The 27372-nt window shown below is 35.0% G+C and overlaps 1 protein-coding gene across 9 annotated transcripts in view; it reads right to left on the bottom strand.

The window, feature by feature from the left end:
* Window positions 1-27372, bottom strand: part of LOC123556569 (probable phospholipid-transporting ATPase IA) — a 153712-nt gene that overhangs the window by 88106 nt on the left and 38234 nt on the right. For 6 of the 9 annotated variants that reach the window (XM_045347385.2, XM_045347382.2, XM_045347390.2 and 3 more), the window contains exon 2: window positions 1328-1416. In XM_045347385.2, coding sequence (XP_045203320.2) covers window positions 1328-1397 — 70 coding nt within the window. In that variant the 5' untranslated portion in view covers window positions 1398-1416. Of the gene's footprint in view, window positions 1-1327; window positions 1417-3386; window positions 3625-23559; window positions 24333-27372 lie in introns of those variants that run through there. The other 3 variants (XM_045347383.2, XM_045347384.2, XM_045347386.2) reach the window with 3 other exon arrangements.

Here is a 27372-nt window from a genome sequence, read left to right as displayed (position 1 = left end):
AAATTTTTAACCAAGAAAATCAAACTTTCTTAGTACAAAAAGGGCCGTAATTCTGACAAAATACTTATCTGAGTTATGGTTCATGGCCTACATAAGTCACCTAATGATGATAAACAAGTGTGCCATGTTTCAGAGCTTTTGAGAAAAGGCAGACCTAAACAAAAAATTTAACCAATGCCAATGCCAACACCAGCACCGATACTGACGATCAAGTGACGACAATACCTCCTAGATTTTTTCTTTTTAAAATCAGACAAGCTAAAAATTTGGTCAGAATTTGGTGTGCGTGACCTTTTACTTACATATCAGCATACAAAATATTACATTTCCAGTCCCAAAATTTTCTAAAATACTCACTTTTAAACACAAACAAAGAGCTACGTTTTCAAAATACAAAATCATGCCCCCATAAAAATGCAAAACAGAGTTATGGAACCAGTGCACTCCATATCAGTGTCATCACAATGAACAAGTGTGTGGAATTTCTATCCATTCTCATTAGTGGGTATTGTCAGATACTGGTTTTCATACAAAAAAAAAAAATCGAAAAAAGGGAATAATTTAGTATTAAAAGCAAAACAGAGTTATGGAACTTGGTTCTTCCAATGAATAAGTGTGTGAAGTTTCAATCCATTTCCACAAATGGTTACTGAGTTACCAGCTATTACACACAAAAACTTAACCAAAATGGGATGTCAACGCGTTGACACGGACGCCAACACCAATGTATGTGCAAGTCCAATTAGATCTACCTACTCTTGGAATAGTCAAGCTAAAAATGTATTTCTTTGCCCTTTACTCACTCCTGTTTCCCTCAAAAACAACTTGTCACCAGAAATAAAATCCAACCAACTTTTCAACCTCAGGTATGACCAAGGAAAACCAAGAAAATTACAACAACGTGTAAAGAACAGCAGAATCCCTGCATGTACACTTTCTCATCTATATAAACAAAATGAAAAGCCAAACTTTCTTTCAAGAAACTAAACTAAAAGTGGCCAAACCGAATTTCTGGTTAAATGGGAAGCAGGAAATTAAAGCACTCATGGTTTTAAGTTTAAAACAACAAATAATAATGCCCTGAATGAAGTAGTTCTATCCTATTAAATACAGTCAAAAATGGAACTCTTAATACTCGTAACTCTGCTTTAAAGCAAATAAGCCTTAATCTGGAAAACAACTCTGAATATAAAGCAAATGTTAGCACACAGAAAGTGAAAGACGTAAATGTTATAAAATGTTATGAAATACACCATGTCAAAACATCTATATGCGTGATAACAGTATGCTGGTTATACTTGGGGATCAAGCATACATTTGAACTCACCTGTAGCATCTAACTCATCGTATGTCGCTGGCTCTATAAACGACTCCAACTCTTTGGCATCCTTTTCCATATTTCAAGATTTACCTCCCCTAAAACACATTTATACTGAGTGATAACTTACAAAAATCAGTAGTTCAAAATCATGAGACTTTAATGCTGATGTCTGAATGTTTTAAGTGTGAAATGTACAAGAAAAAGTAACATTAACATGCAAAGGTCATTGACAATCGCAACTTATAGTTCTTTTATGGCGAAAAAACTATCTAAATGTTTCACATCAATAGTTTATATCATTCTGTACTATCCATTATATTGTGGAAACACAAGGAGTATGTAATAAATTTAGCTGGGTTCAAAGCACTTATACTGTCTACCTGACTTTAAGAAACAAAGAGTTCATTTGTACAGTTGATCGATACAGGGTTTAATGCCATTTTTCAGAAGTGATTGATGTATTAAATGGTATTTAGTCAATATTGCTTCAAAATTCCACAATTTGACACACTAAAAAATAAGTAATCAACTTGTTCTCCACAAGAAAATGACAACTTCTCCACATTAATCAAAAGTGGATGAGACAATGACTTAAGGCATATTGTTTTTTGTAACTTTTGACATCAATAGCAAAGACTTTACTGAACTTAACAATATGTATTATGATGCCCCTGAAAATTCATATACATGTATAAACATGTGACTTTCTTTTGTCTGTTATTGTGCGTTGCTAATTTCCATTTACCATTTTCGACTTTCAATACAATGCCTTTGTTCAGATTGTCACAGAGTATATTAGTTCCTTAAGAAGTCCTAAAGAGGTCACTTATATTCATTAGTCACTAGAAAGTACTTAAAGCTTTTCTCTGGAGACAGACTAAAGCTCTTCTAGTCACCTCCTTCAAGTTAAAATCACCATTCGAGGGTTCAACGCAATAAGGGCGTATCTACATATAATAATCATATGTAGATACGCCCTTATTGCAACCCTCGCATTATGAGACAATAATGCTTTTAAGTCTTTTACTTGTTGGCCAATTGAGGAAAGCCCAAATTACAAAGCAATAGATGTAAAAAATAGAAAGCTTAGCCTAGTTATTAGAAATTATCATGAAAATTCTTTTAGTTAAGATGTGAAAAAGTGACAAAGTTGAAGGTATTGCAGTAAAGATGCACTAGCTAGCTCTTACGAAATTATCACAAAAACTATTGTGCTTTTAAAGATGAAAAAACAATATACTGCAGTATAGATGCGTTCTCAGGATATTATATAACAGAAACTTTCTTCCAGTTAAAATGAAAATTTTTTTTATGTTCTGCAGTATAGATGAACTCTTGAGAAATTAACACAAAAAATTACAATGCACTACATATACACTCTTTCTGTTGTTTTCCTATTAATTCCACAACACCATAATAAAGCCTTTACTAATTCAGTTGTAATAACTCAATTAACACAGTCGAGAATAACTTTTCTAGGAAATTCCCAATGTTCACCACAGCAATATATATTCCAGTAGACTCTCAGAGAAAATAATAAAATGTATAAGCCAACAGACTTTACAACACTAGTGTAAACTGTGCAACCTGGCTTTCAACAATGAATGACGTAATTGTTGTCATATATAATTCATTGATCACAAAACACTTTGAATATCCATCAAACGAATCACTTCCTGTCATTTATACAGTCCCCTGGGGGACTTAAATGATACAACTCCCTGTGTGTCATTTTAATTTAACTAAGTGTCACATTTTGAGAAATTTGTAATATTATACAAATTGTATGCCAATCAAAATTTTACTATTTTTAACAGTTTAAAAAAAATTATTGTCAGATGACATATTTCATCAGGTTTCACATTTTGTGAAAAAAAAAAAAATAAATTAAAAAAAAAAATATCAAGCAGAACTAAAAAGGAATAAATTTTATTTGTGGTTGGTTAATTCAAAATGTGCTTCTGTCTTCCAATATGATTACAATGAAATTCTCATTTTTTTACATTATCTAAATAAATTTCATCACAGCTAAAGGTATTTAAGTATTACTCCATTATTTACTCACAGCACAATGCCAATATTACATCCAAGATACAATATTCCTATGAATGTTATATAGGTTCAGCCATGTATCTCCTTTTTAACCTTCACTACTCATTATGTCTAGACACATCTGTTCTCATTTTCATTTTATCACTGACCAAACAGAGGCACTGATATCACATAAATATCTCCCAGCATGATCAAAATTTCACACATATTTTTTATCCTATACATCCAAGAAATCCTCCTGAAAATGAAAGAACTTTTTTTTTCCAATCACAGAACAATGAATTACGGTGGCACAACAAACAATGGTAGGTTTTCTTTATTTTTATTGGCCACATTAATCACACCTGACTGATAGTTCCATATTAATGTACTGTAATTTTGCCAAAAATATTATTTGCAACTATTCATACTGAAAAACGTTTCATCTGCCTGTTTAATCATATTGATCAGTCTATCTCTTCTGCAATTAGGACATAATCCTGATTCCAACAAAGCAGAGCATCTTATTAATGTCATCAGGTTGCAATGATTAATTAAAATAGTAATGTCAGATTCCGAGAAATCATATCACATGTGATCCTTTAAATCGGGCACACAATGCCCTACTTTAAAACAAAACCAAGACGAACAACTTTTATTCAATATCTCCTAGATGCCTATCCCTAGTCATGTCTTGACTTTAGTGGCTGCACAGTGGCTCTTTAATGTCTTACACTACATTAGCAACATTGTCGCTAATTGCATGGATTTTTCAGGAAATTTTCACTGTGCCCAGCACTGATAAAGCTACCAACAATAATGTCACCAAGCTACACTTTATTGATCGGTCCACGATTTATCAGCGACATTATTTGTTGAACAAGTCATATCAAGATACCGCAGAGAAATATCAAAGTTGTAAGTAATACCACGCACAATGCCTGTTGCATGAAGCGCATTTAACCTGAGGCTTGCCAAGAATTCATTTTTAAACAGAACGATGTGTTTTAAAGTGTTAAGAAATGTCAGAAATGAAATTAGATATTACATACAACACTCACATTTTCATTCTTCTCCTTTATAAATAAGTAGTAGAAAGCCTAGAATCGCTCACCTGAGCACAGTCATATTAAACTACATTTTAAGTCAGAAAAACTTGAGACCTGGACATTTAAACAGAAAAATCTTCTTCCCTACTGCATTATCTATACTACTGTGTCCAGGGTTCAAATTTAGACAAGTATACATTTAGCTAAATGCTAGAGGAATTTTAAAATAGCTAGTGGGTTTGAAATGTACTAGCTAATTCAGCTAGTCAATAACATAACAAGCAAATGTCTTCAGTTTAACTGTTTTGAAGGTACACATTTTTCTTCATGAAAGGAATGTTATCATTTATGTTAATGATATTTTATTGTTCATAATTTATTAAGATTTTTGCAGGATAGTCTTATAAATAACCAAAAATATTGAGCAGAATGTTTAATAAGTAAAATATTGCAACGTTTTTGAAATGATGTAGAAATTTACATTATTCTTGCATTTTTACCAATATCTAACTTTTATTTTCACCCACATTCTATGCCAAACTTGATGGAAATGAATATGTTGAAAAATTTCACTAAAACTGTGGATGAGTAGATATATAAACTGTGGATGAGTAGATATATAAACTGTGGATGAGTAGATATATAAACTGTGGATGAGTAGATATATACAAGATCTATAAAGATCTAGGGAAAGGGAAACTTTACAATTTTTGAGTCCAAGTTTCAGAGTGACTTTAAATGTTGATGAATATTGTTGGGCAGAAAGTTTCTATAATCTGTAATATCTACTTCTACTAATTTCTGTTTAGTCATCACTGACGCATGATGCATCTAAGAAATTCTAGTTTCTGTTTCAGGAGAGTAATGAAACAGCTGTATTTATAGGCAAAAATCAAGATTTCTACATTAATACAATTTATTTGAAGAGCCTCAGCACTTCATTTGTATTTATTTCAACACGCTAAAATATATAAAACAGATTATAATTTCCTGCACTGCAGGAAGATATCAAATAGATTGAAGAAATAACCATGGTTTCCACTGAGTACAAGGACTTATTCAAGAACAAGATAAATTACCAAACAATCTATAAACTAGAGCTATCACTAAAGGTGATTAATAATCCAAGACACAGCTTAGAAATAGGGAAAATAAAATGTTATCATGTCCTGAGTTGCGCACGCTGTAATACTATGTCGTCTTGATGAGGTTAACAAATAGTGCTAATTTTATGAAATTCATTCTACTGGTTTAGAAGGTATGGAGTGAACACAAAGCCAAGCTATTTGATTTTTCACCTCTGTGACCATGAACTTGGACTTTGTGACCCAAATCCTGACTTCAAGTGTGACATTGACCTTGAACCTATTGGTCTGGGTTGGCAGCTTCGTAAATCTTTGATACTAGTTTTATGAAAATCTTCCAAATGGTTAAGAAGAAATGAATGGTGACCTCCAAGAGTGACCTTAACCTTGGAATAAGTGATCTGGATTGTACATTCTGTGCAGGTCATCTTGAGGAGGTAAAGCACTGATGTTAGTTTTATCAAGATTTTCCTAGTGGTTTAAAAGATATGGAGCACACACAAACAGAAACTAGAAACTGCTTTTGTAAACAAGAGGGCCATGATGGCCCTATATCGCTCACCCGTTATCATTGCACTTGAGGACAAGAAGGTCCTTAGAAACAAGAGGGCCAAGATGGCCCTAGGTCGCTCACCTAAGAAACACTCCATAACAGTGTAAAACATGTTTGACCTAGTGATTTCATGGAAACAAATATTCTGACCAATTTTCATTAAGATTGGACCAAAAAATTGGTCTCTTGCGATAAAACAAGCATTTTCTTAGATATGACCTAGTTTTTGACCCTAGATGACCCATGTTCAAACTCGACCTAGATTTTATCAAGGCAATCATTCTGACCAAAATTCATGAAGATCAACTGAAAAATACAGCCTCTATCACATACAGAAGTTTTTTCTTTGATTTGACCAAGTGACCTAGTTTTTGACCTCAGATGATCCATATTCAAATTCGACCTAGATTTCATTAAGGCAATCAACCTGACCAAATTTCATAAATATCAACTGAAAAAAACAGTCTCTATCGTATACACAAGATTTTTCTTTAATTTGACCTAGTGACCTAGTTTTTGACCTCAGATAACCCATATTCAAAACCGACCTAGTTTTCATCAAGGCAATCACTCTGACCAAATTTCATGAAGATCAATTGAAAAATACATCCTCTATTGCATACACAATGTTTTTCTTCGATTTGACCTAGTGACCTAGTTTTTGACCCCAGATGACCCATTTTCGAAATCAGCCTAGATTTTATCAAGGTAATCATTCTGGCTAAATTTCATGAAGATCAGTTGAAAAATACAGCCTCTATTCATACACAAGGTTTTTCTTTGATTTGACCTAGTGACCTAGTTTTTGACCCCAGATGACCCATTTTCGAACTTGGTCTAAATTTCATCAAGGCAATCATTCTGACCAAAATTCATGAAGATCAATTGAAAAATACAGCCTCTATCGCATACACAAGTTTTTTACGTGATATGACCTAGTGACCTAGTTTTTGACCCCAGATGACCCATTTTCGAACTCGGCCTAGATTTCATTAAGGTTATCATTCTGACCAAAATTCATGAAGATCAATTGAAAAATACTGCCTCTATCGCATACACAAGGTTTTTCTTTGATTTGACCTAGTGACCTAGTTTTTGACCCGAGATGACCCATTTTCGAACTCGGCCTAGATTTCATCAAGGCAATCATTCTGACCAAAATTCATGAAGATCAATTGAAAAATACAGCCTCTATCGCATACACAAGGTTTTTCTTTGATTTGACCTAGTGACCTAGTTTTTGACCCGAGATGACCCATTTTCGAACTCGGCCTAGATTTCATCAAAGTTATCATTCTGACCAATATTCATGAAGAAGAATTGAAAAATACAGCCTCTATTGCATACACAAGGTTTTTCTTTGATTTGACCTAGTGACCTAGTTTTTGACCCGAGATGACCCATTTTCGAACTCGGCTTAGATTTTATCAAGGTTATCATTCTGACCAATATTCATGAAGATTAATTGAAAAATACCACCTCTATCCCATACACAAGGTTTTTCTTTGATTTGACCTAGTGACCTAGTTTTTGACCCGAGATGACCCATTTTCGAACTCGGCCTAGATTTCATCAATGTTATCATTCTGACCAATATTCATGAAGAAGAAATGAAAAATACAGTCTCTATCGCATTCACAAGGTTTTTCTTTGATTTGACCTAGTGACCTAGTTTTTGACCCGAGATGACCCATTTTCGAACTCGGCCTAGATTTCATCAAGGTTATCATTCTGACCAATATTCATGAAGATTAATTGAAAAATACAGCCTCTATCGCATACACAAGCTAAATGTTGACAGACGACGGACGACAGACGACGGACGACGGACGCCGGACATCGAGCGATCAGAAAAACTCACCTGAGCATTGCTCAGGTGAGCTAATAAAAATATCTAAGTCCAAAGGACAGGAACAACAAAGGGAAGAAATTTAACCAAAAACACAAAAAATTCTTACAAGATATTACAGATATGTCAAAAAACACCTAAAAATTGGAGGTACCATCCATGTTGTACCACAGAAAAGTGGTCTCGGTTTTTCCCTATGGCCAATAATAAAAAAGTTACTAAAAATAAGCTATTTATAGTAACGTAGAAGGGAAGTATTAAAAAAAAAATTATTGTAAGTGAACAAAAGAAGGATCTGCCAAATAAATCTGTTGACATAAATGAAATTTCAGATCAGTATCTTAATTAGTTATGGAGATATACCCATTTTAATTTGAAATAAAAGGAGGTAATCTGACATAAAATCAGTCCATAGTTATCTACCCTGATTGGCTCAGTCCAACTAATGACACTAATGACAATAATGAAATTTCAAATAAGTCCTATTAAGTACTTACTGATATAAATCCATTTTGATTATAATCAGGGGAGGTAATCAGATATAAAATAACTCTGGAACCTACGATTGGATCTGATTTGTCATGGAATCCAAGATTTATTGTTGAAGATATTCTGGAACTTTTTATCAAATAAAACCATAAATGAAGTCTATATGGCTGCAAAATAGCCAATTTTGGACCTTTAAGGGGCCATAACTCTAGAACCCATGAAGGAATCTGGCCAGTTCAAGAAAGGAACCAAGATCTTGTGGTAATACAAGTTGTGTGCAAGTTTGGTTAAAATCAAATCATAAATGAAGCTGCTATTGTGCAGACAAGGTCAAAGTAGCTAATTCTGGCCCTTTCAGGGGCCATAACTCTGGAACCCATTAAGGGATCTGGCCGGCTTAAAAAAGGAACCAAGATCTTATGGTGAAATAAGTTTTGTAAAAGTTTGATTAAATTCAAATCATAAATGAAGCTGCTATTGCGCAGACAAGGTCAAAATAGCTAATTCTGGCCCTTTCAGGGGCCATAACTCTGGAACCCATAATGAAATCTCGCCAGCTGAAGAAAGGAACCAAGATCTTATGGTGATACAAGTTGTGTGCAAGTTTGTTTAAAATATATCATAAATGAAGCTGCTATTGTGGAGACAAGGTCAAAATAGCTAATTCTGGCCCTTTCAGGGGCCATAACTCTGGAACCCATAAAGGAATCTGGCCAGTTCAAGAAAGGAACCAAGATCTTATGGTGATACAAGTTGTGAGCCAGTTTGGTATAAATCAAATTATAAATAAAGCTGCTATTGTGCAGACAAGGTCAAAATAGCTAATTTTGGCCCTTTCAGGGGCCATAACTCTGGAACCCATAATGGGATCTGGCCAGTTCAAGAAAGGAACCAAGATCTTATGGTGATACAAGTTGTGTGCAAGTTTGGTTAAAATAAAATCATAAATGAAACCACTATCGTGCAGACAAGAAATTGTTGACAGACGGACGGACGGACTGACGACAGACGATGGACGAAGGGTGATCACAAAAGCTCACCTTGTCACCATGTGACAGGTGAGCTAAAAAGCACATGTCTTCCCCAATGCAAAGTCCTATAGGCAAGAAGTCAATAGAGGTCAGAAGCGAAAGTCAAAGAGACACTGATGGTTGGCTGCAATAAGGATCATCTACTTGGCATGTCCAGTCATCCCGCTAAGTTTCAACACTCTTGGCCTAGTGGTTCTCAAGTAACTGTTTAGGCTCCTGTGACCTTGACCTTTGACCAAGTGACCCCAAAATAAATAGGGTCATGTACTCTGCATGCCCAATCACCCTATTAAGTTTCAACATTCTAGGTCAAGTGGTTCTCAAGTTATTTTCCGGAAATGATTTTACATGACCAGGCCCCTGTGACCTTGACCTTTAACAGACTGAGCCAAATATCAATAGGGGTCATCTACTCTGCATGTTCAATCATCCTATGAAGTTTCAACATTCTTGGTCAAGTGGTTCTCAAGTTATTGATTGGAAATTGTTTTCCATGTTCAGGCTCCTGTGACCTTGACCTTTAACAGAGTGACCCCAAAAACAATAGGGGTCATTTACTCTGCATGAACAATCATCCTATGAAGTTTCAACATTCTGGGTCGAGAGGTTCTCAAGTTATTGATCGGAAACTGTTTTCAATGTTCAGGCCCCTGTGACCTTGACCTTTAATAGAGTGACCCCAAAATCGATAGGGGTCATCTACTCTGCATGATCAATCATCCTATGAAGTTTCAACATTCTGGGTCTAGAGGTTCTCTAGTTATTGATCGGAAACGGTTTTCAATGTTCAGGCCTCTGTGACCTTGACCTTTAACAGAGTGACCCCAAAATCGATAGGGGTCATCTACTCTGCATGATCAATCATCCTATTAAGTTTCAACATTCTGGGTCAAGTGGTTCTCAAGTTACTGACCGGAAACGGTTTTCAATGTTCAGGCCCCTGTGACCTTGACCTTTAACAGATTGACCCCAAAATCGATAGGGGTCATCTACTCTGCATGATCAATCATCCTATGAAGTTTTAACATTCTGGGTCAAGTGGTACTCAGGTTATTAATTGGAAATGGTTTTCAATGTCCAGGCCGCTGTGACCTTGACCTTTGACGGAGTGACCCTAAAAACAACAGGGTCATCTACTCTATATGACCAATCATCCTATGAAGTTTCAACATTCTGGGTCAAGTGGTTCTCTAGTTATTGATAGGAAATGGTTTTCAATGTTCAGGCCCCTGTGACCTTGACCTTTGACGGAGTGACCACAAAAACAATAGGGGTCATTTACTCCAGCAGCCCTACAACCCTATGAAGTTTGAAGGTTCTAGATCAAATGGTTCTCCAGTTATTGATCGGAAATGAAGTGTGACGTATGGACGGATGGAAGGACAGACAGGGCAAAAACAATATGTCTCCCCCAGAGGGATGGGGAGACATAACTATGTGACCTTTGATTCCAAAATTGTTACCTTGACCTTGGGCCTAGTGGCTCATTTTGGTAAGGTAAATATTACGATGTTAGTTTTATAAAAAGAAAATCTTCCTATCAATTTAGAACATATGGCACAGACACAAAGATGAGCTATTTTACCACTGATCTCAAAGTGTGACCTTGACCCCACCAGTTATGAACTTGTCCTAAATATCCCACAGAATAACATTCTGTAGTGCAAACAAGCTTTTTCTATGATATGACCAAGCTTTTTACCCAAGATGACTAAGATTTCTATACACCAAACATTTTGACCTTCTTTCATAAAGATCAGGTGGCAAATATGACCAAGTATGGAACTCCGCCAAGATTTTATTTAGGCAGCCATCCTGACCTAATTTCATGAAAACTGAACCAAAATTTGTGACTTCTAGACCATCCATCTTTACTTTTAGGTTCTGAACCTTAATCTTAAGTTAAGGTGATCTAATGAAACCAAGCTTTCATTTTTTGGCAAATATCAGCTAAGTTATAAATAATTTGACATAAGAAACATGTTATAAGTATCGAATCGGGTACAAGGCAATCTTCCAACAAATATTTCAGCAACACCACTGAATCCCTAAATAATACATAGTTTTTTAAAAATTGTGTTGAATATTATTTTTAACCAAGATCAATAGTCTGGAACGAACCAATAATTCAGACACACGGTGACTCAGTAACTGCTCACAATTACCAGCCATTTAACAGATCTGAACAAAAGATACTCACAATTTTTGTAATCTTTGTGAAATGAGCAGCATGTGTCAACTCAGATGTCTATCTGACCATGTACAAATTAAATTGAAATGAAATTCTACAGAGATCTGTCACGTTTAGAAACACTTGTATACACCCATGTTTATCGTTCTATATGTTGTTCAGTTTTGTTTTCTTCCCTTGAAACTGAAACTGAATAATTTGATTAAATGAGGGGTAAATAATGGTGTACATAAAACACAAGTGCGCATTACACAGGCATCTACAGTATTTCAGATTCTGAGGAGAATCTGAAATAAAAATGGTTCTCATTTCTCAGAAATAAAATCAGTAAAAGACAATTAAAAATCATACAATGTTATTTACGACCACAGAGAGGACTGTAGAATTATAGCTGAAAATAACATCACTCATCTTTCTCAGTTTTTTACCAAATGAAATGCAGGCCTAATCTCAAAGGCCTATTAAATCTCAAAGACTTCCTTACTGGAAGATTTTTCTGTTTTTCAAATGTCAAATGAGTAACTGATTTAAGGAAATGACATAAAGTTATCTGGCATCATTAAAAACAGGCAAAAAATACATGTTAAATTATGCTTGTTTAGCAGCGACCTGGAAAAACAATAAATAGAATAACCTTACTTACATATTTTAGCAAATGGGAGGGCAGGGCTCAACCTTAAGGACTGCCCTAACGCCCGGGGCAGGTAAAGTGGAATGCAGGCAGGCAAGTGAAAGACATGAAAGATCCCAAGAAATAGTTCTCAGAAAATCATGCAGTACTGTTTTTGTTGCTATACTGCAAAACAATATTTCATCAAATCACCATGTTACATTTGGGCAACCAAAAACTGGGTTATAGCTGAAGTTGCTCTATGGGCAAGCGATCTACAGAGTTAAAGTCCAGCCCGGGAGGGGGTGTTAAATTTACTTGAGGAATACAGTTAGTTAATAAACAGCTAATCTGGCTGTGCGCTGAATGCCATGAAAGTCATAATTCCTGCAGACATCATGCAGTATGATAGGGAAACTACTCCTTTGTCCTATTGTCAAGCCTTGCAGTCTGACCACTGAATGATAAAACTTTTAAAATGGTAACTGTTACAAAATTACAGAAGAAAGTCGAGCCAATTCTGTTCCTAATCCATCAATTTCTTAAGTCCAATTCTCTGTAGTGTCTTCGACTTTGGATTATTTTTATAACAAGGCATAATGTTGTCTACCTCATAGCATTAATGATGACTATAATAATGACTGCTAATAGCATTAACAATGATAAATGGCTACATATAGCATTCAGGGGTGTAAAATTCCATTCGCCCGCTGGCATTGGCGAGTTAAAGTCTGGATATGACGAGTGGACCTCGCTGTATACTCGACCGATCGGGCGAGTGGTTTTCACGTCGTAGCTTTAATGAGATTCAAAAATTACATCTCAAAAAACGTCAACAAACTTTGAGATGGTTCAGTTGCTACTTTGATTGACTGGAATTTCCCCGCGAATCGTAAAGATATCAAAACGTCATGCCGGTAATTTTCCATTCCGAGAGCACGTGCGACCTATCGTATTATCTAATTTACATCGCCGTTACTTTGTTTATCGACACGAACACAAAAAACGCGCGTAGTGCATTCATTTTTTAATATTATTGCTTCAATTTTTCAACACCGCTTGAGAAGTAATACAATTTGAATTCTATTAAGATTTCAATAAAATATCGACGGAAATGTAAGCAAATTTGTAAAAACGGTCGAATTTTCATATAATCATTTGTTAAATTTCAAACAGCGCGATCTTAATCACTTATTTCTTTCTAAGAGAAAATAAGTGATACATTCTATGGGCATAAAATTCACACTTTTGACAAAAAATAACAAAAAACAGAATAAAAAAATCTTAAATAATGAAAAAGCGGCAGTAATTTAAATACACGAGTAAAACGATTTTTTGGGTAAAAAGGTTTCTGTTAGTGACCTCGTGGACGTAAATAGAAATTTGATTTAAAAATAAAACAAAATGATGTTGCGGTTTTTAATAAGTTTTAAATGAACCTTTGTACGTGTACTTTTTGATAAAATATTCATCTCAAACGATAATGTAAATTCCTTGAGGGCAAATAGGTCACAGAGGTAGGATTTCCACTATTATCGTTTGAGACATTTACTTGTCAGTTTATACGCGATATTGCACATTTGCTTTTAATAACAAATTAAGGAAGAAACTTTTTTATTGATTTCTCATCAATTTAAAGAATCGAGGCGGTTCGATCAGACAGTGATGTGTAACATGGCGCGAAAACTGTAACTGTGACGTAATGCCATGACAATCTCGTGCAACAATACCGCTTTGATCTCCACTTCAGATGTCATTATACCGACACACTTCTTTTAGCTCTCTGAGAGGATGTTAATTGATGATGAAAAGAAGGACAATTACTTAGTTTATCAACAGAATAATTACCGATGATTGTCAACTTGTTTTTTCCCTTTCAAGATGGGTAGGCGGATGATGACTATTGTGTCAATATTTTTTTAGGACACTTTTCAAAATAATTATTTTTCGGGAAATAAGTCTTGAGAAAATGAAAATAACTGATATTTAATACTTTCCTGACACTTTGGGAAACTACGGTAGGGGTTAGACTTTGATTATTATTACTATCAATGCAGTTATTATTGAGAGCAACTTGATGGTGGAGATGACAAAATTAGTGAAAGAAAAAGAAAAATGTCTGGTGTGAAAAGGAAATTTAAGAGTAACAAAAATGAAATCAAAAAGGAAACATAGTGTACGAGCTATGTGTTATATTTGAAATTTGGTTGTTGTACATAATACTCCTTCCATAAAATGTGACAGTATTAACAAGAGCACCGCCTTGCGGGTGCTGACGCTCATCTGATTTTTTTTGTGTAATAGAAATATTGTCCTACCCATGATTTTCTAAGTCTAAAAAGGGCCATCATTCTTGCAAAAAGCAGGATAGAGTTATGTTTCTTGATGTACAGTGTCCACTTATGATGGTGAAAAACTGTTGCAAGTTTTAAAGCAATAGCTTTGATAGTTTATGAGAAAAATATACATAAACATAATACTGAACCAAGAAAATGATTTTCTAAGTCCAAAAGGGGCAATAATTATTGCAAAAAGCAGGATGGAGTTATGTTGCTTGCTGTACAGGGTCAGCTTATGATGGTGAACAAGTGTTGCAAGTTTCAAAGCAATAGCTTTGATAGTTTAAGAGAAACAGTTCACCTAAACATAAAACTTAACCAAGAAATCTGATATTTTCTAAGTCCAAAAGGGGCCATAAATCTTGCAAAAAGCAGGATGGAGTTATGTTTCTTGCTGTACAGGGTCAGCTTATGATGGTGAACAAGTGTTGCAAGTTTTAAAGCAATAGCTTTGATAGTTTAGGATAAAAGCTGACCTAAACATAAAACTTAACCAAGAAAACTGATTTTCTAAGTCCAAAAGGGGCAATAATTCTTGCAAAAAGCAAGATGGAGTTATGTTTCTTGATGTACAGGGTCTGCTTATGATGGTAAACAAGTATTCCAAGTTTCAAAGCAATAGCTTTGATAGTTTAGGAGAAAAGTTGACCTGAACATAAAACTTAACCAAGAAATCTGATATTTTCTAAGTACAAAAGGGGCCATAAATCTTGCAAAAAGCAAGATGGAGTTATGTTTCTTGCTATACAGGGTCAGCTTATGATGGTGAACAAGTATTCCAAGTTCCAAAGCAATAGCTTTGATAGTTTAGGAGAAAAGTTGACCTAAACATAAAACTTAACCAGGCAACGCCGACGCCGACAACCGTTCAAGTGATGACAATAACTCATCATTTTTTTTCAAAAAATCAGATGAGCTAAAAATGTCAATTATTAGGGCGAGTGACTGTTCACTAAGGGCGAGTAGATTTTACTAGCTACTAGTCCTGCAGGGCGAGTGGTTTGAAAAAGAATTTTACACCTCCGGCATTAATGATAATTAATAGCTTCTTATAGCATTAACAATGAATTACTGCTACTTGTAGTAATTATGATCATTAACTGCTACTTATAGCATAACACTTGTAGCATTAACTTATACAGCAATAATGATGATCTACTGCTACTAGCATTAATAATGATTAACAGCTTCTAATAGTATTTACTATGATAAACGGCTACTAATCATTCAGGATAGCCTGTCTATTGAACAGACTTATAACAAGTGCACCGCAATGTGGAGCAATATATGCCCGAAGGTATGACCTTTGACCCCTAAGTGTGGACCTGACCTTGTAGCTAGCCATCCCGAACATGCGCTCTGCACATCGTCTTGATGTGGTGAACATTTGTGTCAAAATCTTCGATCTTATTTTTTTTTTTTTTTTTTTTTTTGTTGGATTTAACGTCTTATCCACATGATAGGTCATATGGCGACTTTCTAGCTTTAATGGTGGAGGAAGACCCCAGGTACCCCTCCGTGCTTCATGGGGTTCAAGAGTTACAGAGCGATGACCTTTGACCCCTAAATGTGACCTTGACCTTGAAGTCTGCATGTCCTCTTAATGTGGTGAATGTTTGTGCCAAGTTTCTTTACTATCCTTCAAGCAGTTCAAGAGTTACAAAGCGGACACAACACACACTCATATGACTACTGACCCCTAAGTGTGACCTTGAACTTGAAGCGAGCCATTCAGAACATGTGCTCTGCATGTCATCCCAATGTGATGAACATTTTTGTCAAGTTTCCTTGAAATCCTTCAAGGGGTTCAAGAGTTACAGAGCGGACACGAAATTGCTAATTGACAGAAGGACCGACACCAAGGAATACCACAAAACGTCCCTTCGGGCGAATACAAAATGCTTATTTTCTTCTACTGGCATCAAATATCAAATGTTGATATTGATCTACTAAACTGAAGGAAACTGTATACAAGAGCACTGCCTATGTGTGCCAGCTGGTCAGTATGTAAGAAAAGAGATATAGTTTAGATTTTCTAAGTAAAAAAGGTCCATAATTCTGACAAAATGCAGGTTAGAGTTATTGTTCTTGGCATACATAGTCACCTAATGATGATAAACAAGTGTACAAAGTTTCAAAGCTGTAGCTCGTATAGTTTTTGAGAAAAGGTTGACCTAAACAAAAAATTTAACCAAGAAACTCAGATTTATTTAAAAAATCAGACAATGTAATAAAATGTTACTATTTTCTTCCACTTGCATCAAATATCAAATGTTGATATTGATCTACTAAATTGAAGGAAACTGTAAATAAAAATAAGAATATCTGATTTGAACAAATCACACAAAATCACAGTAAATTCACACTTTATATCACCAAGCTTAACTTCATCCGTAAAAAATTACTACTTCCAATTTTCAGATGCAGTCACTATAAAAACAGTCAAAATGGTCTGAATAATCACACAACATCAAGAGACCAATTTTTCAGCTGTTCATAAACACACCATCATAATCAAGTTTCCAGTCTAAAATAAAACCCCTATCTTTATCATATTGGTAGTAAATCTATTTACAATGTACAACAAACAATCTACAATTCCACAGACACTCTTCAATGACTGAAATAATCACATGAAAAAAAACAGTTTACAGAGGCAATCAGCCATTGTCAGAAATCAATGTATTGTAAGACAGTGACTGGATGTGAGTAATGTTCTATCACCCAACATCATGTGAGCATTTAATATACTGATAAATTGTTTATTTTTGCACAAAATTTCATGCTTGCAGTTTAAACAACCTTTTCTTGAGGACAAGAATTTAAATGGACATTAGGAGTAAACTGTATTACCCAAAGCAATATACAAAGAGCTAGCTAGCTGGCACACAATTTTTACCCCAAAGCAATATGCAAGAATAAAGAGCTGGACAAAATTTTTACCCTACAGCAATGTACATGGATAAGAGCAGCATATAATTATGTGGACATTAAGGACAATAATGTGAGAAGAACAGCACATAATTTTTACCCCAAACAATGGACATGTGAGAAGAACAGCACATACTTTTTACCCCAAACAATGGACATGTGAGAAGAACAGCACATAATTCTTACCCCAAACAATGGACATGATTGTGAGAAGAACAGCACATAATTTTTACCTCAAACAATGGACATGTGAGAAGAACAGCACATAATTTTTACCCCAAACAATGGACATGTGAGAACAGCACATAATTTTTACCTCAAATTTAAAGCAATATATATAATTATGTTAAAAGTAAAGAACAGCACAGTTTTCACCCCAAGCAAGCTTATAATCATGTTGAAAGTATCACATTTGCATAAAAGCAATGTACAGTAAAGCACAATTATAATGTTTAAATCTAAAGAGCAGCACAAAGAGCAACTTAAATAAACTCTATACAGAAGAAAATAAACAAGAGGGCCATGAAGGCCCTGTATCGCTCACCTGACCTATTGACATAAAGATCATCAAGATTAACATTCTGACCAAGTTTCATAAATGTGGCCACTAAAGTGTAAACTGGCTTTTCCTTTGATTTGACCTGGTGACCTAGTTTTTGACCCGACATGACCCAGATTCAAACTGGACCTTGAGATCATCAAGATAACCATTCTGACCAAGTTTCATGAAGATACAGTCATTAATGTGGCCTCTACAGTGTTTAAAAGCTTTTTCTTTTATTTGACCCAGTGACCCAGTTTTTGACCTGACATGACCCAGATTCAAACATGACCTAAGATTAACAAGATTAACATTCTGACTAAGATTCATGAAGAATTGACCTAGTTTTTCACCCCACCTGACCCAGACCTGAACATGACCTATGGATCATAAAGAGTTACATTCTGACCAAGTTTCATAAAGATATGGCCATAAATGTGGCCTCTACAATGTAAACTTGATTTTCCTTTGCTTTGACCTGGTGACCTAGCTTTTGATCCTACATAACCCAGATTCAAACTGGACCTTGAGATCATCAAGATTACAATTCTGACCAAGTTTCATGAAGATATAGTCACAAATGTGGCCTCTTCAGTGTTAACAAGCTTTTTCTTTTATTTGACCCGGTGACCCAGTTTTTGACCTGACATGACCCAGATTCAAACATGACCTAAGATTAACAAGATTAACATTCTGACTAAGATTCATGAAGATATAGTCATAAATGTGGCCTCTAGAGTGTTAACAAGCTTTTCCTTTGATTTGACCTTGTGGACTAGTTTTTGACCCCACCTGACCCAGATTTAAACTTGACCTATAGAGTTTCAAGATTAATATTCTGATTAAGTTTCATTAAGATATGGTCATAAATGAGGCAAATACAGTGTAAACTAGCTTTTCCTTTGATCTGAACTGGTGACCTAGTTTTTGATCCTACATGACCCAGATTCATCCTGGACCTTTAGATCATCAAGATTAACACTCTGACCAAGCTTCATGAAGATACAGTCATAAATGTGGCCGCTACAGTGTTAACAAGCTTTTCCTTTAATTTGACCTGGTGATCAAGTTTTTACCAAAGATGACCCTATATCAAACTTGTCCAAGACTTTATTGCGGGTAACATTCTGACCAAGTTTCATTAAGATTGGGCCCAAATTGTGACCTCTAGAGTGTTAACAAGCTTTTCCTTTGATTTGACCTGGCGACCTAGTTTTTGACCCCAGATGACCCAATGTCGAACTCGTCCAAGATTTTATTCAAGGTTACATACTGACCAAGTTTCATTAAGGAGGTAGGTTACCTTAATTTATGTAAGTGCGCATGTCCAACCGGAAGCTAACGTGACGATTTACGACAACGTTTACGACAAACTAAATGTGTTTGTATATCCATTCTTCTGGAAATAAATCTTGAACCTTCCTCCGATCTTATGTTTAATGGTTTAATAATGCAGAAGTAATGAATGAATTGCCGCAAAAACGCTTCAAAACATTGTTGCCTTAAAATGACGTCATTGACGTCATGACGTTACGTGTCAGTTACCGCGGAAAATTAATAGCTTTTATTTTGAAAGTATGTTATTCTGTGCTTTTACTTTATTTGAATTGTTTTTAAACAGCCATTATTTGCTGAAATACTTTTTATTAGTCTTTTGCTCTGAAAAATGATCAATATTTTGCTTCTTTTATGTAATTATACTGAAATGTTATGCGGAATGTAAGAAAATGGACGATGGTAACTGATGTGATTGGGAATATAGTTGGCTGAAAGGTAACTTATTACGGTCATTTACAAATAAAAAATGGACAGTTTGATTTGTTATACCTATTTCCAACTTTCCGTTGATAATTTGTAACTTAAATACTAAAACTAAGCTCTAAATTTGTTCAAATTTCAGTATAAAATTATGGTGTCTTGAATTAAATTGATGTTACCATGGAAACGAAGCCCGTGACCTATATGTCTAATTGTAAAATTCAAAAGCGTTGACACTGGTCTATTTAAGGAACACAGCTTCGGCTTTTTATTTTCATTTCAACAATATCCATGAGAATAATAGCAGCATGCAGAACGATTTTTCAATAAAAATGTCAGACGATGGGCACTGCTGTAAGTATTTTAAGCTGTGAAATTTGTTAAATTAACTGCTATTCATACAAAAATATTACTAACGTTAGAAATAAGACGTTTTAAAGCTACATTAACAAGAAAGATAATTTTATATAATATATTTTTTATAAGAAATTACGATAAAAAGCAACATATAAGCTATTTTAAACATCTCTGTTGCCATGGTTACTCTAAAATTTAAGAAAAACATAGTACCATGTAAAGTTCTTGTTCTTTTGCTAATCATATTACCCAAATATTCCATGTTGGTCAATAACAGAATGGCACTGAAGCCGTCGAAAAACCCGTTTTCATACATAATTGTTGAAAAATGAGAGAAAATGCGTTACCATGGAAACACGAGCCCCGCGACATATACATTTTAAGCTTTTATTAGAAAGCTAATGCACATACTAGTAAAACTATTAATTATGCAGACTTCTACGGATAACATTGAAACCAAAATACACTGAAAAGTGTTAAATATCCGTATTTTCCTTCTTCTTTCTATATAAAATACCTTAAGAGGGCCATGTACTTCAAACCTGGATAAAAACTGTACTTGAAGGGATAGAGATAAACGGAACTGAGATTGTATCAGTTAAAACATTAAATTACACGAAATACAAAAAATCACTGCGGTTCAACTAATTTGAATTTACCCTGGTAACAAGGTAACCTACCTCCTTAAGATTGGGCCAAAAATGTGACCTCTAGAGTGTTAACAAGCTTTTCCTTTGATTTGACCTGGTGACCTAGTTTTTGACCCAAGATGACGCAATATCAAATTTGTCCAAGATTTTATTAAGGGTAACATTCTGACCAAGTTTCATTAAGATTAGGCCAAAATTGTGACCTCTAGAATGTTAACAAGCTTTTCCTTTGATTTGACCTGGTGACCTAGTTTTTGATACCAGATGACCCAATGTCAAACTCGTCCAAGATTTTATTGAAAGTTACATTCTGACCAAGTTTCATTAAGATTGGGCCAAAAATGAGACCTGGAGTGTTAATGAAATTTTCCTTTGATCTGACCGGCTGACCTAGTTTTTGACCCCATATGACCCAATATCAAACTCGTCCAAGATTTTATTGAGGGTAACATTCTGACCAAGTTTCATTAAGATTGGCTCAACATTGTGACCTCTAGAGTGTTAACAGTCAAATTGTTGACGACGACGACGACGACGACGGACACAGGGCGATCACAAAAGCTCACCTTAGAGCACTTCTTGCTCAGGTGAGCTAAAAACACATATTTGCCTTAATAAATTATGTATTATAACATTGTTTAAATACAAAGAACAACAGACATGCCACAAAGTATTAACTGCAGCACATTTGTCTTAAAACATATAATAATTATGCCAAAAATACAGCATATTTGCCTCAATGTTAGGAGAACTTGTCTTAATAAAACATTATACAAGTGCAAAAATCAGTATAATTATTTACCTCAATGTAAAAAGAATTTGTCTTTAAACATTATATTAAGTGCAAAGTACGGCATATTTGCCTCAATGTAAAGAGAAGCGTCTTAAAACATTATAGATGTGTACAGTTCCTCCCAACTGTCTTAATTTAAAGAGAATTAAGCAATCATTTTTCTTAAAACATCATACATGTGCAAAGAAAATGTTGAGTACCTTATATTTGCCTCTAATGCAGTAGCAAGCACCTTATATAAACAACCAAACAACAGTTTTAAACCGTTGTATATGTACAAAGACAAGCACATTTGCCTCAACACTGTATGTCTTAAGCGAAGCAATTTTACCTCAATGCTTTTCAACTTTATATGTAGAATGCTTAAGGCTTCTGGCCTGAGATAAAGAGCAACACTTCTGTCTCAAACTATTGCATTTTGTGCAATTTTCCTGGGTTAAATCCCACTGGCAAAAATTTAATTCCAGCTTTTATAGGTGGTGGAAGACTTCAAGCAGTATAATTATGTGCAAAGACCAGTTGAACTGCCTAAATGTAAAAGGCAGCGCATTTTGCAACACTGAGGCAATTTGAAGCTAAAGACAGTAAAAAACAAAATTCTAGACAAAAGTCAAGGGCATATAACTCTGAATCTAGACCACAATTGAATTTGACTGAGATCCAGTTCTAGTGTTTTCACAGTTAAATATGGCTATTTTTTGTGCTAAACCAGGGGCTAAAACTACTAAAATGTCTCATTTTGAATTTGACAAAATTTTACTGGTAACACCTTATGCCTAAAATTTACTTTCAGCTTCTATTAATATTTTCTCTGAAAAATGGACGCAAGAGTGAACACAAAGCAATTCTGGACAATGCCAAATGTATTGACAAAACATGCCAGACATTTAATTCTCCTAAAAGTTCACCATGAGCACTTTCTGCATCGGCAAGCTAAAACTATATTCCAAATGACTTTAATGTTGAGACTTATCAATTAATGCAAGTGGTATATGATTACAAAGTGCTCGTAATTTAAGACGTTTCCTTAAGTGGTATGCTACCGCAACTATAAATTGTATATCTGCACTTCCATTAATATGTATTCAACTTCCAATTTACTAATTGAAGTTTAAATAATGCAGCAGTATCCTCTTTAATTAATGGATTTTAGTGACAGTGTCTCAGACTGCATGATATTGATTTCTCTGCCATACAGTATGGGAGTGACTTTTACCATGCTGGACTATGGTATAGACATTTATCAAAAGTACTATGGTTGCCAGTTCAGGTTTTTCAACAATGGTAATACAAAGTGGGAATGTCTGAAGAGAGCACTTAATTACTGCTTTCAAATCATGGTAGGAGAGGATTCCAAATCTGATGAAAGAAAATTAGGTCCCTCTCGCTAAGAAACTGAAACGGTTGTGTCAAGAAAATGACAGTAATTATTTCCTTTGTGCTGGACATACCTTTTTGTGGGCATTGTGCTTCTGCTGTTTTTCCCTATTATTTGAAGAATCTTATCTGGAATTCTGTTTAGCCAAGTCTGTTACTATGGCAACCAAAAAAGATCAAGATCAGCAAACCAGTAACATGTGATACCATAACTGTATTACAGTATTCCATGGAGACTATTTTACTGCTCAATCCACTTACACTGAAGTCTTGCAATGAGGGCAAGACAGTTGCTTGTTTGATACCTACAGGTTCAATGTTATCTTCTGCAACAGCACTTCATGCATGAATATCAATTAATGAACCTACTCTGCTCTCCTGGATTTGATGCAAGTATAAATTACTTCTCAACAAGTAACTGACAACTTCCTAAAATGAGGTAGAATGACTTGTCATCTTTCAAACCTATAATACACCCAGGGATATGACCTCAACTAGGGATCAAACTGGTACCTCTGACTGGCTCTCTTCTGCTCACTTTACTGAGTGAGTTTTATCAAAATGAACCAAGTGGTAAATTATACGCAATTTGGTAAAAACTTACTTCTCTGTTCCCAAGCAGATGTCACAGGAGCTAATGGAATACTATCACCAGGATACATTGTTAATTCCTGTAATATGCAACATGACTCGCTAAACACTCAAACATCCACTTCACTCTGTAGAGTTTAGACACAATATTGTTATTCAGTGTCAACAGAAATCATGCCATTAAAACACTGATCAAAATCTGTAATATTACATCTACCATCAACAACAGTCAAAATTTGAGATCATCCACTGTAGAATAGTTAGATAGTTAATAAACATTGCACTATGACATTTCTCGGAACACTTCCTTACACATTAAAATACACACTGTAAACTAGCAGCTAAAACAGTACATTAACCTTTAAGAAATTTACTGATTATTTAAGATAAATGTGCACAATCCTTCAGACAGAGTTCATCCATCCACTGTGTTAAGGAAAATAAGTCAATAACATTAAGTAAAAATAATATTCAAAGCTCAAAAAATGACAAGACATTGAAAGCCTCTATTAGACTGAACTCAACCATTCTTGGTCAACAGAAGCCAAGATCAAGTACAAATTCAACTTTTTTAAATTCCTCCAAACAATTCCTCTTTTGCACTAATTAAAGGCTTCACACCATTTACTTAATTTCCTTCATTTATATTCCTTCCTGTTTCAAGTAATATATTTAATGCTGAATGAATTTCCTACTTGAATGAGTAATGTCAAAATAGTTGTGTTCCTAAACTCCTTGTTCAAATGTCCCCATTAGAAATCAGCACTCAATGTTTCCGTGCAATTGCTAAACACGGTGACAAAAGTTCCAATATTTGCATTTGTCCGGTTGAATGTTACAATTACAGTACATGTTTTAGGCCTCACCAAATTAAAAAGTTGTTCATCGGATTTGCCGCTCGTATATTTTCAGAAACACAAAAAAAATATTTTTGTTTGTTTTTGGCTTGCACTCGCCCCATTGAAAAAAATCAATCCAAAATTTTTTGGTGCGCTACTTTTTACGGACGTAAAAGTGTATAAATGCTTATAATTCCAGTCCCAGATTGTTCTCAAATGGATTCTAATCAAAATAAATACATACTACGCACACATCGTCTATAATAAATCCTAATACTTATATTTAGTTGCATTAAAGTTATTTCCCCTTTATGCAGTTACGCCATTTTCTTCAAATGTTTACCAAATTACATACTACAAAAAATCGATTTATTTCATTGAAACTGGATGAAGAAAAACATACTAATTTGTTTGATAACATCAATCTGCATTATTTTAGTAAGGGTAAATACTTATTGATGCATGTCACTTATCTGTTTTTTGTTTTCTTCCTGTCCAAATGATCAGCATTTGCATACGAAAGTTGGTGGGGTAAGGAATTTACATTACGAGTTGTTTTCAGGACAGTTTTGATTTTCAAATTTTCCAATCATTTAGTAGACTAATGTTAATGCACGTTAATCTCCATTTCAGACTTTAATTGAGACTTTGTTTCAACAAATTTAATATGTTATGAAAGTTTGAAGTTTGAAAAAAGAGCTGTACATAAGACATCAAGCTCGACTTTCTAAATCAGAGCTTTGCCAGTTAAAAGGGGCATAATAGTCAGAAGCTATTAAAGTACAGAGTATTGTGTCATATATAAAACTTAATTAAAAAATATTCTATGTTAAAAAGGGCGTAACTCTGTCTAGATTCAGACTTAAGAGTATCGTTTCTCCTGGTGTAGACTTTGACAGTAAATAACTGTTCTAAGTTTCAAATCAGAAGCTTTAATAAATCTAGCAACACTCACGTAGATATTTGATGTATCAAAAACCTTGTAAAGTCAGCTAAGAATGCTACATTTTCATAGCTCAGTAAATATTCGATTCAATATTTGATTACAGTGTACTGTATGACAATGTTATTACCTTTTTTCACGAATTCGCGTTGTTGTGCGTCTGCGGGTTAGATTTTCTCAATCCCTGGGGACTTACTTTTTAATTTAAAAGGGCTATACATTCTATTTTAAGTTTTTATTAGTCAGTCGAGAGCCAAATGAAGACAAATATATTTCTTCGCTCTTCGCTCGCTCCTGATTTTCTCAAAAACCAAAAAAAATATTTAAATTATTTTTTCGCTCGCCGCCTCAAATTTTTCAGAAAAAAATCCGATGAACAACTTATCAATTTGGTGTGGCCTTAGTTCACTTTTCCAATCATTAGTGATTCACCACCATCATTTTCCTCTTCGTGTTATAATTATTGCGGATCAATATAGTATAATTTTACGGAGACATAACCTCTGCAAGTCAGGTCTATATGTCGACGCACTAATACCTCAAGTGTCTGGTTTATTCTAAAACTACTTATAATGTTGGACACATACGGAGATCTTGTTTCTCTTTTACAGCTTACTGTAAACTCTAAAAGCCGCGTCTAGGGACCTTGATTATACTGAAATATTAATGAATGAACCGAGCCTTGGGATGTCATAAAGAAATAATTCAACTCTTGTCACCATCATATTTTTTGTTTTTTTATTGATCTCCAGTGTACATTTACTACAGGTGATTCAAAATCAATGAAAAGGAGACATTTGAGAGAGTTGGATGGATGGATGGATGGATAAACATTTGAACAAATGAATGAATGATCACTACATAAATTCATCACTGTTATTTTGGCTTTTCAGCAGAAAAAAGTTCAGAGTGACATAATCATTAAAATGCTTTTCTAAAGTACCCAAAATATCCTTTTCATTTCCATTTTATAAACAACAGCTGTCCATAAGACAGTCAATGCTCAACTATTGTCACTTAAAAAACTGTTGTTCCAGAAGCAGGAATATTACCGTAAATGTTACAAGGCAGTCTGAAAGACAGCTAAATCCCCACCTACTGTTATGGATAGTGAAAGGATAAACCTTTGACATTGAGCTGTGACCTTGACCTTGAACTGACATGACTGACTCATGAATTCTGCTCATCATCTTGATGAGTAATCATTTGACCCAAGTTTCATGAAAGTCCTTCAAGGGGATTAGGAGATACAGAGCTTAAACCTTTGACCTTGAGGTGTGACCTTGACCTTGAGTTGACATGGCTGACTTATCAGTTCTTGATGTGTTAATCATTTGACCCAAGTTTAATGAAAATCCTTCAAGGGATTTAGGAGATACAGGGTGGACACAAAATGGAAATCCTTCAAGGGATTCAGGAGATACAGAGTGGACACAAAATGGAAGGCCCAAAACTTTGTGACTTTGACCTTGAGCCAGCATGGCTGACTCATGAGTTCTGCACATCATCTCGATGAGGTGATCATTCGACCCAGGTTTCATAGGAATCCTTCAAAATGAAGGCTCAAACCTTTGACCCCGAGTTGTGACCTTGACCTTGAGCCAACATTGCTGACTCATAAGTTCTGCACATTGTCTTGATGAGGTGATCATTTGACCCTTTTTTCATGAAAATCCTTCAAGGGATTTAGGAGGTACACAGCGGACACAAAAAATGGAAGGCTCAAACCTGTAACCCTAAGTTATGACCTTGACCTTGAGCCGGCATGGCTGACTCATGAGTTTTGCACATCCTCTTGATGACATGATCATTTGACACAAGTTTTATAAAATTCCTTCAAGGGGTTTAGGATATACTGAGTGGACACGAAATGGAAGGCTAAAAGCTTTGACCTTCAGTTGTGACCTTGACCTTGAGCCAACATGGCTGTCTCATGAGGTCTGCACATTGTCTTGATGAGGTGATCACATGACCAAAGTTTCATAAAAATTCTTCAAGGAGTTTAAGAGATATGGACCGGACACATAAGTATTACAGACAGACA

The sequence above is a fragment of the Mercenaria mercenaria genome, chromosome 5 (assembly GCF_021730395.1).
Source record: "Mercenaria mercenaria strain notata chromosome 5, MADL_Memer_1, whole genome shotgun sequence".
NCBI lineage: Eukaryota > Metazoa > Mollusca > Bivalvia > Venerida > Veneridae > Mercenaria > Mercenaria mercenaria.
Note: the sequence above shows the minus strand (reverse complement) of the source record. Positions and strands in the feature narration are given on the sequence as shown.